Source organism: Aquila chrysaetos, chromosome 3, assembly GCF_900496995.4.
Source record: "Aquila chrysaetos chrysaetos chromosome 3, bAquChr1.4, whole genome shotgun sequence".
Taxonomy (NCBI): Eukaryota; Metazoa; Chordata; class Aves; order Accipitriformes; family Accipitridae; genus Aquila; species Aquila chrysaetos.
Genome location: NC_044006.1, coordinates 45,647,771 through 45,664,157, shown reverse-complemented (window position 1 = coordinate 45,664,157; position 16,387 = coordinate 45,647,771). Strand labels below are relative to the sequence as shown.

The following is a 16,387-nucleotide window of genomic DNA, read 5'->3' as shown; positions in this document are numbered from 1 at the left end:
CATGGGTCCTTTCCACGGTGTGCAGTCCTTCAGGAGCACACTGCTCCAGCGTGGGTCCCCCACAGGGTCACAAGTCCTGCCAGAAAACCTGGTCTGTGGGCTCCTCTCCACAGATCCGCAGGTCCTGCCAGGAGCCTGCTCCAGCACGGGCTTCCCACGGGGTCACAGCCTCCCTCGGGAACCCACCTGCTCCAGCATCGGGTCCTCCACAGGCTGCAGGTGGATATCTGCTCCACCGTGGACCTCCATGGACTGCAGGGGGACAACCTGCCTCACCATGGTCTTCCCCAGGGGCCACAGGGGAATCTCTGCTCCGGCACTTGGAGCATTTCCTCCCCCTCCTTCTTCAACGACCTTGGTGTCTGCAAGGTTGTTTCTCTTACATGTTCTCACTCCTCTCTCCGGCTGCCATTTCCCTCTGTCCCAACTTTTTTTTCCTTCTTAAAAATGTTATCACAGAGGCGTTACCACTATTGCTGATTGGCTCGGCCTTAGCCAGTGGCGGGTCCGTCTTAGAGCCGGCTGGTATTGGCTCTCTTGGACACAGGGGAAGCTTCCAGCAGCTTCTTACAGAAGCCACCCCTGTAACCCGCCCTGCTACCAAAACCTTGCCAGACAAAGCCAATACAGGTGCTTTCGATCCCCTTGTCCAAATCATTAATAAAGATATTAAACAGAACTGGCCCCAACACTGAGCCCTGGGGAACACCACTTGTGACTGGCCGCCAGCTGGGTTTAACTCCATTCACCACAACTCTTTGGGCCTGGCCATCCAGCCACTGTTTTACCCAGTGAAGCATACGCCCATCCAAGCCATGAGCAGCCAGTTTCTCCAGGAGAATGCTGTAGGAAACGGTGTCAAAGGCTTTACTGAAGTGCAGGTAAACAACACCCACAGCCTTTCCCTTACCCACTAAGTGGGTCACCTTGTCACAGAAGGAGATCAGGTTAGTCAAGCAGGACCTGCCCTTCATAAACCCATGCTGACTGGGCCTGATCACCTGGCTGTCCTGTGTGTGCCGCGTGATGGCACTCAGGATGATCTGCTCCATAACCCTCCCTGGCACCGAGGTCAGACTGACAGGCCTGTAGTTCCCCAGATCCTCCTTCTGGACCTTCTTGTAGATGGGTGTCACGTTTGCTAACCTCCAGTCAACTGGGACCTCCCTGGTTAGCCAGGACTGCTGGTAAATGATGGAAAGTGGCTTGGTGAGCACTTCCACCAGCTCCCTCAGTACCCTTGGGTGGATCCCATCCTGCCCCACAGACTTGTGTGTGTCTAAGTGGTGTAGCAGGTCACTAACTATTTCTCTTTAGATTATGGGGCTTCATTCTGCTCTCCATCCTTGTCTTCCAGCTCAGGGGGCTGGGTACTCCAAGAACAACAAGTCTTACCATTAAAGACTGAGGCAAAGAAGGCATTCAGTACCTCAGCCTTTTCCTCATCCTCTGTCAAAATGTTTCCTCTTGCACCTAATAAAGGATGGAGAGTCTCCTTAGCCCTCCTTTTGTTGCTAATGTATTTATAGAAACATTTATTATTTTATATACTTTTACAGCAGTAGGCAGATTAAGTACTAGCTGGGCTTTGGCCCTTCTAATTTTCTCCCTGCATAACCTCACCACATCCTTGTAGTCCTTCTGAGTTGCTTGCACCTTCTTCCAAAGGTCATAAACTCTCCTTTTTTCCCCCTGAGTTCCAACCAAAGCTCTCTGTTCAGCCAGGCCAGTCTTCTTCCCTGCCAGCTGGTCGTTCAGCACATGGGGACAGCCTGCTCCTGCACCTTTAAAAGCTGCTTCCTGAAGAATGTCCAGCCTTCCTGGACTCCTTTGCTCTTCAGCACTGCCTCCCAAGGGACTCTGTCAACCAGGCTCCTAAACAGGCCAAAGTCTGCCCTCTGGTAGTCCAAGGTGGTAGTTCTGCTGACCTCCCTCCTTAGTTTTCCAAGAATCAAAAACTCTATCATTTCATGATCGCTATCCCGAAGATGGCCTCCAACCATCACATCACCCACAAGTCCTTCTCTGGACAACAGGTCCAGCAGGACTCCTTCCCTAGTGGGCTCCCTCAGCAACTGTGTCAGGAAGTTATCTTCCACACACTTCAGGAACCTCCTGGATTGTTTCCTCTCTGCTGTATTGTATTTCCATCTACTGCATTAAAAGGACTACCACCAACAACAAAACTGATAGATTTTCTTAGTAATGCCATCAGCAGCCCAACGAATTCACAGAAGAGAATCAAACATTAGAAAGTATTAAAAATTAATTATACAACTTTAATCCATCAATTTCTTGATTATATGATAAACCTAAAATAATACATAAATTAGTGCTGTATTTTAGCTTCTCAAATAGACAACCTTCAGTAGCCTTGTAATCCTCTAAACTTCAATCTAACATCTACAGTCATTAGTTTCATTAGCTTCAGTGAGACCACCAAAAGTAAGACTAACAGTTGCAGTAAGTTTCAGAGTCATTCCAATTATAAACCTCTAAGCAATTCTTGCAGTGATTCTGCTCTAAACAGAACAAACTTGTGAAGTGACAGACCAAGAAACACTGCAAGAACAGTCTTACAGAGAGATCAGTATTGAAACAAGCTTGATACAAGCTTTTGGAAATAACCGAGTATGGTGTTCTGAACAGTTAATTAGACTGATTTGCAAAAACGGTTTTGGTTCCCTCTGGCAAGGGCCTTATAAACATTTAGCTCTCAGTAAACACCGATATTTAGCAATTTCAAGTGTACAGTCCTGTGAGTTAACATATTCTTTATAAATAAAAAAGATCAGATAAATTAACACTTACCCATAAAAAACTGTAGTGCAACATTGTCTACCAGAATATGGTCCAGAGGGACTGTGCAAAGTTTTCCAAAGTTTGCTGCCAGTTTCACAGTATCTATTTCCTGTAAGACACAGTTCAGTGTGTTCAAAGGCTTTATTTTTTTTTAAATTAGCTTTTAAAACTTCTACCTAACACAAAGCAGACAGAATAAAAAACAATTCACATTATAGATAATAAAGCAGCCTCTCAATGGTTAGTTATTTTCACAACCATTATTAAGTAAAGATCTCGATCATAAGATCATGTTCTCATAACTATTTGCCTTCAACATGGATGATCTCTGCTACATGGGAAGCTGGCTTTTAATACTGCCATTCATGTAATACTATACAGGTCAAATTAACCCCAAATCCCTCACCAACAGTGACAGTAGCATGAAAAAAAAAATTAACAAGATGAACTAATTTCAGCATTTGATGGTCTGCAGGTCACAACTTAAATTCATCTCTGCCCAACTTTCTTCTGTCAATATGACATTTCTTGGTATTACAGTAATGCTTTTGGGTCCAGCTATAGAATACTTAATTTTAACAGTCAATATGCACAAGATTACATTATCTTGGAGCCACACCTAGGTCCAATTAAGAGAGTCAAGAAATTAAGCAAAGTCAAACATACTGACTGTCAGTCTTAAAATATAAAACAAAATATTAAACAAGCAAACAGAACAATACCAGGTTCTTAAACTGAACATCCAGTTTGCCTTAGGCTTTTCGTTGAACTAAAGAGGTAAATATGTCTAACAAAAGGCAATACATGGCATCTACAAGGTGTTGCAAAATAATCAGCAAGTGGTACCCTTATCAAACAAGAAAAGGGATCTTTGCCAAAGACTAAGCTTGAGGCACACAAGGTATGCAGTGGTGCAGCAAAAAAGAACTGTATCTAAGTGTATAAATACAAAGAGGTTTTGCATCTATGTAACATTTTGGGCAGTTTGGCAACAGTTTGGCAAACTCTTGTATTGAGAAGGTAAGAATAGTTTTAAAATGTACTGACATACCTAAACTGTTAAAGGCAGAATCCAAAAAACTCTAAATATGTGAACCTTTAGAAATTTCTTCCGTAATTAAACCACAAATACAAGACTAACTTCAGTTGTATAATGTACTCCTGTAATTGCATACTTCAAGTTGTGTTTCAAAATGCAAGAATTAAAAAGCTGGACCAAAGTAGTAAGTCATTTGCAACTTCACTCTTTCAGAAATAAAAAATTCTAAAAACACTTACTTTTCCTGACTGCAACCTCTGAATTCTTGAATCACATACTTTAATAACATATAATAAACTGTTTATCTGATTTTTTATAGTGTTGATATCTGAAAGCAAAACCAAAGAGGATTAAGCAATGCAGATGAGCAAATAAACTCTTGTTCTGAAATGCTCTAAAAATATCACACAAAAAGTAACATACCACATACAAAACAGATCAGCTTTGAAGAGATGGGTTTTTTTCCAGTTTAAGTACCTTACTGATGGAAGTAAACAAGAAATATTTTTCTCTTTCCTTTTTCAGATTAACTCTTAACTTTATATCCATTAACACCTAAAGTATTACTGAAATTCAGAACTACCAGTCAGACAAGTTTCAATTCAATGGAAGTATACATACCTAACCAGTTAGTTTATATTTAAAAAAAAAAACAAACAAAAAAAACCCCCAAAAAACAAAAAAAAAAAAAACCAGGAAACCAAAAACCACAAACAAAACAAAAAAACACTTATGAAGATTCAAGTTTTAACGTTTGTCATGTAATTTATTTATTTTTTTACATAACAAACTATTTTATACTATGCTGCATCAGAGTTTTTATTTTCTAAATGTTTGGAATATTCTTCAGTGATCATGCTAGTAGTGCATGTCATATTTTGTAAAACAATACAGCACTAACCATCTCCTGCTGTATCTAGAGATCGAAGATATTGCAGTTCTTCACTTGCTTTATCTTTCACTGCTTCCAACTCTCCTACATTATCACTTAATTTAATAATATTCATAAAGGCCTCGTAGTTACAGTTGGAATCACGAATCTGAAACAGAGAGTTTTACAGTGTGAATAATGCAAAACAGCTAAAAGCAGATGACACAATTTTTCATTAAGTGAATTATTTTGATACAGCACCACAACTGGCATTTGGAAAACACTTTGACAATTCTAAACCTTCCTTTTGATACTAAAATTTCACAGGACCAAGAAAGAAGAAACATGCACGGAGGCAAAACCTATTTCATTTTCTGTTTTCAGTAAGTACAACAGACACATGGAAAGTCCGTCAACCTACTTAAATGAAGACCTTGCCCAAAACCCAATCAACCTTCTATTACCCATCTCTTTAGCTAAGTAGTCAGAAACTGGCGAGACCACTTAAAAAGGTTTCAGCTTTGCCAAGGTCCCCTGCAAGTGTAAATGCTCCCAATGTAACTGCTTGTTAAGATACAGAATTACAAAAAGAAAACATTCTACAATGCAATCATAGCCTACTGGGGAGGGTAGGGGGGGGACAGCGGGGGGGGGGGGGGGGGAATGACTGAACTAATATCCTCTCTGAAACCCTTATTCAGATACCTTTGTATATAATATTAAGCTATTTCAATACATACTATTTTCCCAGTATTGGCATAGGTTGAACCTGCTCTAGAGACTCAAAGGAATTTGTGCAAGTGAAGGAAGCCTGCTGTGCTGCCGAGATCGCTGGAAACTCTGTTGTGAATGCAGCACGAAGATCAGGGGAAGGCTGACAGCTTTACAGCATGTGCACGCAGGTGCCAAGGGTTGAGTTCTAACGCTGTCTTTACCATCTAAAGCAAAAAAAAGTAACTTCACCCACATCTTTCATAAATCCTTACTTTGATATGGAAATGTAATACTTGGTCTGCACTGCAGAAGTGCATTGACATGAGCTGCACAGAGCAGAGAATGAAGACTGGATACCTTTGACCAAAGTTAATGAAAAATCTTCCTAGAAATCTGCTTTTAAAAGGAATAGTACAAGCAATACTTAAACTTCAAGCATTTTGTAGAAATGTGAATTATACAGTGAAGAGACAAGTTGGGATTAAGTTCTAATTTTATATTGAAGCTTTGTATTTTATTGCAAGGGAGTTAATATCAAACTGTGGTGTGCCTAGTAACATGGAATTAAACTTCTCATCTTTAGAAATCGATTTTTTTCATTCAAATCTGATTTTACAAAGGTTCCAAAAGGAGCCAGAATTTATTTCAGTCATCTCTACTTCTGACCTTAATTTCTGCAACAATCTTCATTTCATAAGACTTGTATTATATTTTTGAAAGCATTTATTCTTCCTTATCTTTCCCCCAGCACATTTACTTCCTCATCTCAGATGGCAATTATGAAGATTAATACTTGGGACATTACCATCAATAACAGAAAGCTTTATAAAAAACTCAGAATTCTATCTTTGGATGCAGCCAGGGACAGTGCTCAGTAAATAAAGAATGAGGCCAAGTTACAAGTAAAGAACGTGTGTAGGAGGAAAGAGGAAACAAAAATTGAAAAGCTTGGTCCATACAAGCAGCAGTATTTTTTCTTATTAAAGCTAGGTTCCTGTAGAAAAGCAGTGTGCAAACTTTTACATGAAGTGGAGGTGGCCGGAGTAGAGGAAACATTGTACATGTACACTTGAATTCATTGCATACATAAGATCTTTTACTCTGAAATCCAAGGGTGTTTTCAGCATAGTACTTGAATGCACACTCTAAGACTAAAATATATGAATAAAACTAGAGAGAACTTGGGGAAAAGGAAAAACAAACATTAAACTTGATCCATGACCTATAAGGGATGATAAACTATAAGAGTAAGTTTCAACTTGCTTTGCAAAAAATCATAACATTAATTAAAATGTGGCTATTCTATTTACGTTAATTTTACTATATATCACTACTTTTAAGTTTGGTGGGGGTTTTTTGCAGGTGCATTAGAGAGATAACAGAGTAGAGAGTTTGTTTCTTCCCATTCAGTTAAATTATTAAGTGTTACCACAAATATCCGTAAACAATCACCCTGAGATTCCTAGCAGAAGCAAAAAAAACCCCAAAAAACCCAACAAACACCAATCTTACTACTTGTCATTCTGGACGTCACTTAAGCTTTGAAGGACACATCGTAAAAACAGTCAAGGAAAAAGCTTCCAAGGTTACTGCCATGCTTCCTGAACAGCTAAGTGAAACAGTCAGAGAACTCAACTTTACAGTTTGTCATACACCTGTCCTCAGTCAGGCAACTTCTGCCAAACAGTTACAACACAGAGTACAGATAATACACATAAAGTGTGAATGTGTGTGCGCGTGTGTATGTATATAAAAAAATATTATATACATTTAATATATATATTTTTATATATATATAATTATATATATATAAAAATTTAGCATAGCAGCGTTAAGTACACTATCTCTGCCAATATATCCACTGGTAACTTTTCTACGAGATATTTATCTGCCATGATTACAGGGAACACAAGTAAAACTTTATATGAAAATATTCTGGAAATACCATTCATTTTAAACATTATAAATCTTACCATCCATATGACATACTGATTAATATAATCAGGATCACTGAGCTGGTTTATTAATGGAAGAAGAATTCCTCGGGAGAGGATTTCCTGAAAAACAAAATATAGTAAATCATTTTATATATTTATTCGTAAAGCTAATATAACTACAATAATTTAAAAATCACTGTGTAGAAGCTAAATAAAAAAAAGTGTAATTACAGAAAACATTCCACAGGCACTAGCACATTCCCTTTCAATTAACAGAAGATGGTAATACCTCAAGAAAAACGATATCCGTTTTATCATGCTTTTCTTATGTTGCTAGAGGCAGAAAAAACTTCAAAAATATTTCACACAAACTGTTCTCTGCTATTAAATATGTATCAAGATTGTACTGCATTTAAAATAACCTAATAATAAATTAGATCAATTTTACAAAATAAAATAAAAGCAGCAGTTCAGATCTAAAATTTTTCATGGTATTACACCAAAGAATTGGAATGGCTTTTAGAATCCGTACTTACCCTGACAAAGTATCGCATGATCTTGTTCTGGAAGTCTCCAGGAGGTAGCAATATATACAGTAAAACCTCACACAGATCCCTTAGGAATCCTAGGGAGGCAGAACAAAAAAAAACCTCAGCACAATTTTATAATTATTATTTCACACCTTACCTGATAATCATAAAACCCAACAGATAAATCCTTAAAATTAAATTCAAATATAGAGTCATATATATTCTTACAGTCCAAGCACCACAGTAACACCTTTCAGACTGAATATAAGCAGCACTGATGTTAACCCAACTGAGAGATCTAGAGTCTCAAAACCAAGATAAAACAAAACCAAATTCCAAGAACCAAAAAACTAACTCCAATGTATTTTCCTTATTTAACATATACAGGGTTTTCTTCCCCTCCTTCACACTTTGCCCAAAAAGATGAACTGATTTTTTTAATGAAGGCTATGGAATAGTGATAATGAAGGCAGATCTAACCAAAAGCAGTAAGAATCTGCAAAGCCATCCCCTGCCTCCCAGAAAACAATACTTCTATCCTAAAAGCCTTCCAATGAAAAGAGGAATAGCTACGTATGTACATACTTCATCATAATTATAGTGTTAATATGTACAAATTAGAGGAATTATACATGTATAGTAGATAATCACACTCTGAAAGTCACATGCTAAGATTTCAGTATATTTCATATTCTGCACAAAATTGTTAGTATTTTAATTTAGTCTGCTATACTGAAATAACTTCAGAAGATGATATTGAGAGACCTTCTTCATCTTTGGGAGAAGTGCAGACTAGGTCACGACAGACTTCTTTTTCCATTTCAACTTCAACCTCAAAGAATGTATCTACAAGTTCCTCAGCTTGGTCTATGGAAAAGAAAAAAAGAAACATACTTTTTTGTAAAGATTAGAAACTTGAGAATTAACTTGAATTATAAAATAAAGCTAACTATATTTCACACAAGTAAGATACCTGCCTACTCAGACTCAAATAAAAAAAAAAAATATTTTAATTACTATATTACCTTTCATCTGATCGCCCTTCTCTGCTATTCTTTGCTGAGCTTTTCTGAAAACTCGAAGATGCGTGCCAAAGTCATCAACAAGTCGTGTAGTGAAATAAGGCTGCCAGTCTGTTTCCTTTGACCTGTCAGAAAAGGACATGCATGAAAATGAATTATTTTATCCTGAACACAAAGAAAAATAAATTTCTACTTCTCCTTCCTCCCTGCCAAGAACCACACTGATAGTAAACACAGAAAAGCAAAGAAATAAATCAGTCTCCTAATTGCCTATCCACTGAAAACAAATCAAATACTGTAAAATACCACTCTCACACCACATTAATATTTATGCTTGAATTACTTTAAGGTCAACATTAGTATCGGGAATAGCGTTCCAATTCATGACACTGTCAAATATCTATGAAAAATCCTGATATAAACAGTCTACAACCTAAAACTAAAATACTCCCCCGGTCTTTTTCAGCCATACTTTCTATCATTTTGGAAGGCACCTAAGCAAAATCATTTTCTTCTGAATTTGCAGTATATGCATGAGTGAGAAAACACACAATTCACTTGAAACTACAAGCAACCTAATACTATCAACAATTGATTCCGCAGCTTGTATGAGCAGTAACTACCGTGCATCTCCAACAATGCACATAGGTTAGTGTCAGAAAATAGTCACTGTTAGATTTGCATAAAACTGTTTCCTTAGTGGTATGAAAAAGATGCAGAGATATTCTTATGATGTCCATGCCTTACTAGTCAAACTGAAAAGGCACAGGTTTAATGAAGCTAGATGTTAGTGATGGCTTTTACTCTGCACTAAATATACCATTACCTGAATTCTCTCAGATACCTACTTTGTTATAGCAGAATCCTTCTACAACACTTCCTTTTATTGTGTTTGTTCCCTCACCTGCTCTTTCTTCCCTCAAAGAGAGAGAAAGGGATAAGGAACTCTGAAAGAGAGGGAAGCCTACTGCAAAATCTAGATGTAGAAAGAAGAAGCAGAGCTGTCTCAAAGGGCAGTCAAAACCATCAATAATCCAGATCCACCATCCACACAATCAACAAATCATACAAAAACACTAGGTGGCGGCCTTACATCATTCTCACAAATGTGCAACTCTCACAGAAAAAAAAAACCAAAAAAACCAACAAAACAACAAAAAAATCCTACTGTATTCATTCTCTCCAGAAGCTCACAGGGTATAGGAAATTAGAGGTGATGGTACTAATCTAAGACTGCTACAGCTATATCCAACTACAATCATTATAAATACACTAGATCATTTTCTCTTAATAACAACTGCTGCAGCCCTGTGAAACCGATTTGATCTGTACAGAAGAACACAACTGCACAGAAGTGGTGGCTATTTTTTAAGAGCTATAGTATTGCAGGAAAAAAAAAAAAACCAAAAACCAAAAAAAACCCCACCAAAACATTTGTTATAACTTGATCTGCTTTGACACAAACCCAGTGCTTCATACTGTTCAATGAAGTAACTTTGCCAAATAGACAAAAACAATGAAATTGGGTAGCCAGGTCCTTTTTGTGTAAGCACAGGATTGCTTGCTGTAACATACAATTTATTTAGCCTAGTTTTCATTATCTCCAACACAGTTTCCTAGGATTTCCATTATTTCACAATCAATAAGGTTTTAGTATCATGAATTTTTCCTAGCATTAAACATAGCTCTCCATCTTTGACCTTTCTTGCCAGAAAAGCACACTGACCTACATTTTCAAGTCAACAGAGGGAGGGGATAACAAAACCTCAAAATTGCTATGAAGCTTATTATATTTAGGTGACCCACAACCTCTTCTGAAGAGAAAACAGATAACAATCAGCACAGTGGCACGTGATACCTGGGCTGAGAAATCAGCCATACTAAAGATGATAAATAATTTCCCAGAGAAGTTCCCTGACTTCCTGCTACTTGATTAAGCAACAGCAGAAAAAACATGGGACAATTAACAAACTATCCATTTGTACTGAATCAACCCTATTTTTAAAAAAGATTTACATATGTGACACATCATTTTGTTCCCCAGACCACCATTCCTTTAAAAATACTCATTGTTCTTACATATTGAAGAGCAATACCACTTTTAGAAGTTATCTGAGCTGATACAGATGTCTGAATTAAAGGCTTTCAGATTGACTTACCTTGGGAATAGCCCTGCTGTTTATATGAAACAGACCTGCATATAAAAAGGTGATGATTCATGCAACTCAATGCTTAAGTTGCAGAAAAAGTTATTTGGTAATTTTAGACATTAATATAAATTTTGAAAAGGCCATTTTGCAAAAGACCATGACTACAAACATCATCTCCATTATTTCTTAAGGGATCAGCAAAAACTGTAGTTGTTAGATTATGATTTTTAAATTTTACATGTTCTTTCTGTAAAATACACTTAACTATGCCAATAGATAAACTTAATCATTTATCTACTACCATACAACCCACAGAGCTTATTTGTCCACTTGCTTAGACAGTGCATTGATGCAAACACAAATAATCTTACCTGGCAGAAAACTGAACAAGTGCATACTGAAGAGCCTGCCTGATTTCCAGAAGAAACGATTCATCATCACTTAGTGTGTAATACCAATACTGAACATAGTCTCTCAGGGAAAACTGGATTACCTGAAATTGGGAAGGAAAAAATAACCATGAGCTAATGAACAAAAGACAACAAAACATAAAATAGCTTTTTGTGCCTGATAATGCAGCAGCAGTCATCTTAAAAGGTTAAGATAGTAAACCACACTCCCATAACATTATGCAACTGTGAGTGAAACAATGTAACTCACATACTGAAACCGCTTTTTTCATATTGGTTTGCATGCATTCATCACCACTATGCTGAGAAACTATAATATACAGAAAACAGACTCAAATATTGCCCAGTATCCTGGCCCATCCTCAATGTTTTTTCACTTACCACTCTCAAACATGATAAAATTTCTCAACTTCTATTTGTCTCTCAACTACTTAGGTATTACATAGTCAATACTTGCAAAAATAAAAATAGATTAAATAGTCCTGGTTAGAAATTACCTGTTGCAAAGGCTCATCAATTATATTTGCACCTGTCAGTCTTCTGTCAATCTTAATAGGTCTGGCTTCACGTTTCATTTCTTCCATGCACTTGAAAGAGATTAGGAAATGTAACTTTGCAGGTTTTAGCTATAATTAAAAATCAGCTCTACTGTTTATGATATATGTATACTTCCAGTAATGACTTTACACAATATTTTCCCTATTATTATGATTTATAGGGTAAATAAGATATAATTATAGCATCATAGAATGGTTTGGGTCGGAAGGGACCATTAAAGGTCATCTAGTCCAACCCCCCTGCAACAGGCAAGGATATCTTCAACTAGATCAGATTGCTCAGAGCCCCATCCAACCTGACCTTGAATGTTTCTAGAGGTGGGGCATCTACAACCTCTCTGGGCAACAATAATATTTGTATTTTTCACTATATAGTAAATAATGGTGACAAACTAACCTGAAAACCTACTTCTTGCTTACTGTAAAGGAGCAAGTTTGCTAAAATACTAGATTGGAAGGAAATAAAACTCAAATAGTTATAAAGGGGGAGGGGGGAGGGCGGAGCAGGATGACAACATGACAGCAGCACAACACAGTTTGTGTGTAAGATCCCAGTTCCATACTTGATTATGAACTTCCTGTGCAACCTCATGCAGGTAATTGTTCAGTTGTTTTTTCTCTCAGTTTCTTTATCCATCACAGTTTATTCTATATGCCAGGAGAGAAATTACTCTTTTGTACCATCCCTACTTGACAGAGAAGTCTTTAAGAAGTAACTGATGAGGGAGTAAAAAATTATTTTATAGAACGACTTGCAACTCAGAGCAGCTAACTCCAAGAATGACTTCATCAAAGCTGCCTTTTGGCAAGTGACATACTGAAAAAGCACACCCTTTATCAGTGCTTCTCTGAGTGGACTAATACAGTGTCTTTCTACAAACTTAAGATGAAATCTGCAATAAACTCCATTATTTTCACAGAAATAACAACCCAACAACCTACACTAGTGTTCAAAAAAAAAAAAAATCAAGTTATTTTATTCTTTGATCTAGAGGGAAAGTTATGACTGTATTGGAAACACATAAAAACTGCCAAAAACCATAAATGAAAAAATTATAAACCATATGTCCACTGTTTCTATTCTACGTGACTCTCCCTAAGTATCTCTCATTCAGACCAGTTAACACTGAATGGCAGTCGAGTACCTCAGACCAGAAAACATTCCTCCTACTACTTAACTAACTCTATATCACAACGCAAAGTATTTTGTTGGAAAATTCTGTATATTTTTTAACTTTCAAGACAAGGGAACAGTTCAATGCTACTTTAATATGAAGGAAGTTGACTCATATTCAAACAATACTCCAGCTATATACTAATGAATTTGCAAAGTATTTTCATCTTGATGGTGTCAAAAATACCAAACCAATGCAGAAGGGAATGATTAAGTATTTTTACTAAGCACAGCATAGTTCAAATTGCCAAACAAAATGGTTAAAAGTTTGTTGTGAAGTTTGAGGACTGCATGCATAAAACCACATTTGGAAAACACAGAAGAAAAAGCAGCAGCAAAAAAAAGCACCAGCCAGAAGAAAGATAGACACATAGAAAATATGCAACATTACTTGGTAAAAATCTGAATGTTCATAGGCTCATAGGATTCAATTTTTGGTCTGGACTTTAGAAAGTCATCTTGTCTAACCTCCTGCTCAAAGGAGAGCCAACTACGAGGTTAGACCATTCTTTCATATTCTTTTTTCTCCAGTGAAATGTTTATGTACATGCAGTATAATTTCATTTGCTTTTGATATGTCTGAAGATGTCTAAAATTTAGAATATGTGCTTTTATTTCATTGCAGCTACAACAGCTGGTGACAGTTCTCACTTGGAAAGCACTGCTAGTTTTAAGCCTGGCCTTCCAGACACTGACTTAGAAGATGGACTTAAAGGAAGGACCCAACTCACATGAAGAAAACTGTCCTATTTGACTGTCACTTCATACACAATTAGTCTGACATACTCTACCAGTATTAAACCATCAGTTAGGAAAAATGAATATCACTTGTTATTGTTAAATTTGACATCTACTTACTTCATTTTAAGCAGGCAGGAAGCACTTATGAGGAATGTGGGGCACACACTCCACAAAGTAAGATTGTAGTACACAGTAAAGAAACCCAGGTTTCACAGGCATGTAATTGCAGTGACTGAGTAGACTTCAGACTTTTGTTTCGCTGCACTAGTAGATATTTTTAAAGGCCTTTTTTGAAACTATGCTAGGTAACTTAAATATGAAAAATGCCTCATTTGGACTGTGCCACTATTTCCCAAATCACTTAGTCACGGGCTTTTGTGAGCGGACAAGACACAGGGGATTTACAAATCTGCATCAAATCCATAACATAGCATACGATCAACTGAGTCAAAGAGATTCAGAGACTAATCAGGGATCAAGTATGCAACTAGCACTTATAAGTTGTTATCACTGTTACCTTACAGTAATTTGGCACATTGTACACAGCCTACAGAAACTCCTTGCCTTTTGGATAAAGCATAAGAGACTTCAATTATGATAATAACTGAACATTACACACTTCTGTTAAAGTTGGACTGAATCTATAATTTTTATTGAAAACAGCATTCCAGTTAACAGTTCAGAAGGCCCTAAACTTGCCTTTCATTCAACATTATTTTAATATAAACCTGCAGACAATTGTGTATCTTACAGAGCCAGTATATGGCATCATCCAATAAATTCCTGACACAAAAGTTATATAAAGCAGACTTGCAAAAAGAAAAGCAAGTCTAATCCTAATTTTTAAACCTCCCTATGTGTATGCAAACAACAACAACAAAAAAAACAGCAGAAAGGTATATAATCTTCCATCAAACTTACATAACTATTTCTCCTTAATGTGAGGCATTCTTTAATATTCGCTAATAAGCATAGTAAGCAGCAACCAAGGAAACCTATCGGCACCAAATCCTGTGTTGTAACTTAGAATCTGGTACATTCTACACATTATTTCCATCCACAATTATGGTGCCCTGAATTATAACTGATTTATTCAAAATCAAGCATTTGAACATTCATCTTAGCCTAAAAAATCCCCAAATAACAAAACCCCCTGAAAATAATTGATAAAGCTCTGACTGCCTTTGGGGAAAAGAGCTTCTTATAAAAGAACCTATATAATCAGATTACTTCTCAAAATACAGTATCAAAAAATACTTTCATATTAAGGTGAATTCAGTTTGTACTTGGTTCATGGACGAAGCATAATCTATATACTAGCCACTTGAAAGAATATTCATTGTTCAAGACCACTTAGGGCCACAATAGTTTTAAACATGAAAACAATTTCAAGTTAGAAATATTACTTTCCAATAAAGATAAGTCAGCAGAAATTTAATACAGAAATGGCAAACAGGAATCCCAAGCAAACCACACATTCGGTTTTAGTTAGGACTCATCTCTTCTTGCACTGCTACTGAAAAGCTCAGCTAAACTAGCTAATGCTATTTTAATACAATGGCAAAAAAGAAATACAAAACACTACTGTAGAAGACAAACAGATTTTAGTTGGAGAACAACTTCAAACAGCACTTGGTAAGCCAGCTAAAAATAAATGCCTTCATACTAAAAAACTTAAACCCAGAGATTAGTCAAGACAGGTCAGCTGAGAAAAGCAACGTGACAATAATCCACACTGAAATCAGAAGTCAAACTACTGAATTTGCAAGGATTATGCAAAAAAATCCCACATTTTATTCTTTTAGAAAGCAACCAGGGCATACACATGTACTGAGCTCAAAAAAGTAACATTAAAGTAAAAAAAAGTTTCAGCAATGTAGGGGAAATTTAAAAGACAGAAAAACTTCTTGTAAATCTGCTCTCAAAACACAAGACATAAGCAACACTCCACAGCCCATATAAGCACTGAAGTCTATATAGCACCAAGAACCTTAGTCCCCTAAAATGAGGTTTCATTAATGGAACAGAATCATTAGTTGATTGCTGGCTTGCCCTTTTTCAGCCTTAAACTTCATATTTTTCATTTGGACCAGTGATGGTATTTTATGGTTTAGCATATACTTAAGTTCCAGATTTATCTCAACAGATTCAAAGACTTAAGTGAAAAGGCCATTTACCAAAAGACCTATGAACCAGTCACAAAAAAAGTTCTGTGATTAGAAAACATACTGCTGAATCACAAAATAAATTTCTGTGTGCTACTGATAAGAAAGATGAACACCCCCCACTCCTTTCACAGACAACATGAAGTGACCTGACAGCTAAGACAGGGAAGGATGTTTCTGTCAAACAGTTGTGAGATTAAATATAACATAACTAGCAATCTTTGGGTTAAAGGGTTTTCTCTATTCTGATGACTGCGAACAGATTAGGCCAAGGT

At 36.8% G+C, this 16,387-nt stretch overlaps 1 protein-coding gene across 7 annotated transcripts in view; it reads right to left on the bottom strand.

Moving 5' to 3' along the window:
* SNX13 (sorting nexin 13) overlaps window positions 1-16,387 on the bottom strand; it is a 76,299-nt gene that overhangs the window by 31,518 nt on the left and 28,394 nt on the right. For all 7 annotated transcript variants that reach the window (XM_030008455.2, XM_030008454.2, XM_041122169.1 and 4 more), the window contains exons 4-12: window positions 11,973-12,062; window positions 11,437-11,558; window positions 8,919-9,040; window positions 8,659-8,760; window positions 7,900-7,988; window positions 7,400-7,483; window positions 4,743-4,881; window positions 4,081-4,169; window positions 2,812-2,911 (exon numbers count right to left, since the gene is read on the bottom strand). In XM_030008455.2, the coding sequence (XP_029864315.1) occupies window positions 2,812-2,911; window positions 4,081-4,169; window positions 4,743-4,881; window positions 7,400-7,483; window positions 7,900-7,988; window positions 8,659-8,760; window positions 8,919-9,040; window positions 11,437-11,558; window positions 11,973-12,062 (937 nt within the window). The remainder of the gene's footprint in view (window positions 1-2,811; window positions 2,912-4,080; window positions 4,170-4,742; window positions 4,882-7,399; window positions 7,484-7,899; window positions 7,989-8,658; window positions 8,761-8,918; window positions 9,041-11,436; window positions 11,559-11,972; window positions 12,063-16,387) is intronic.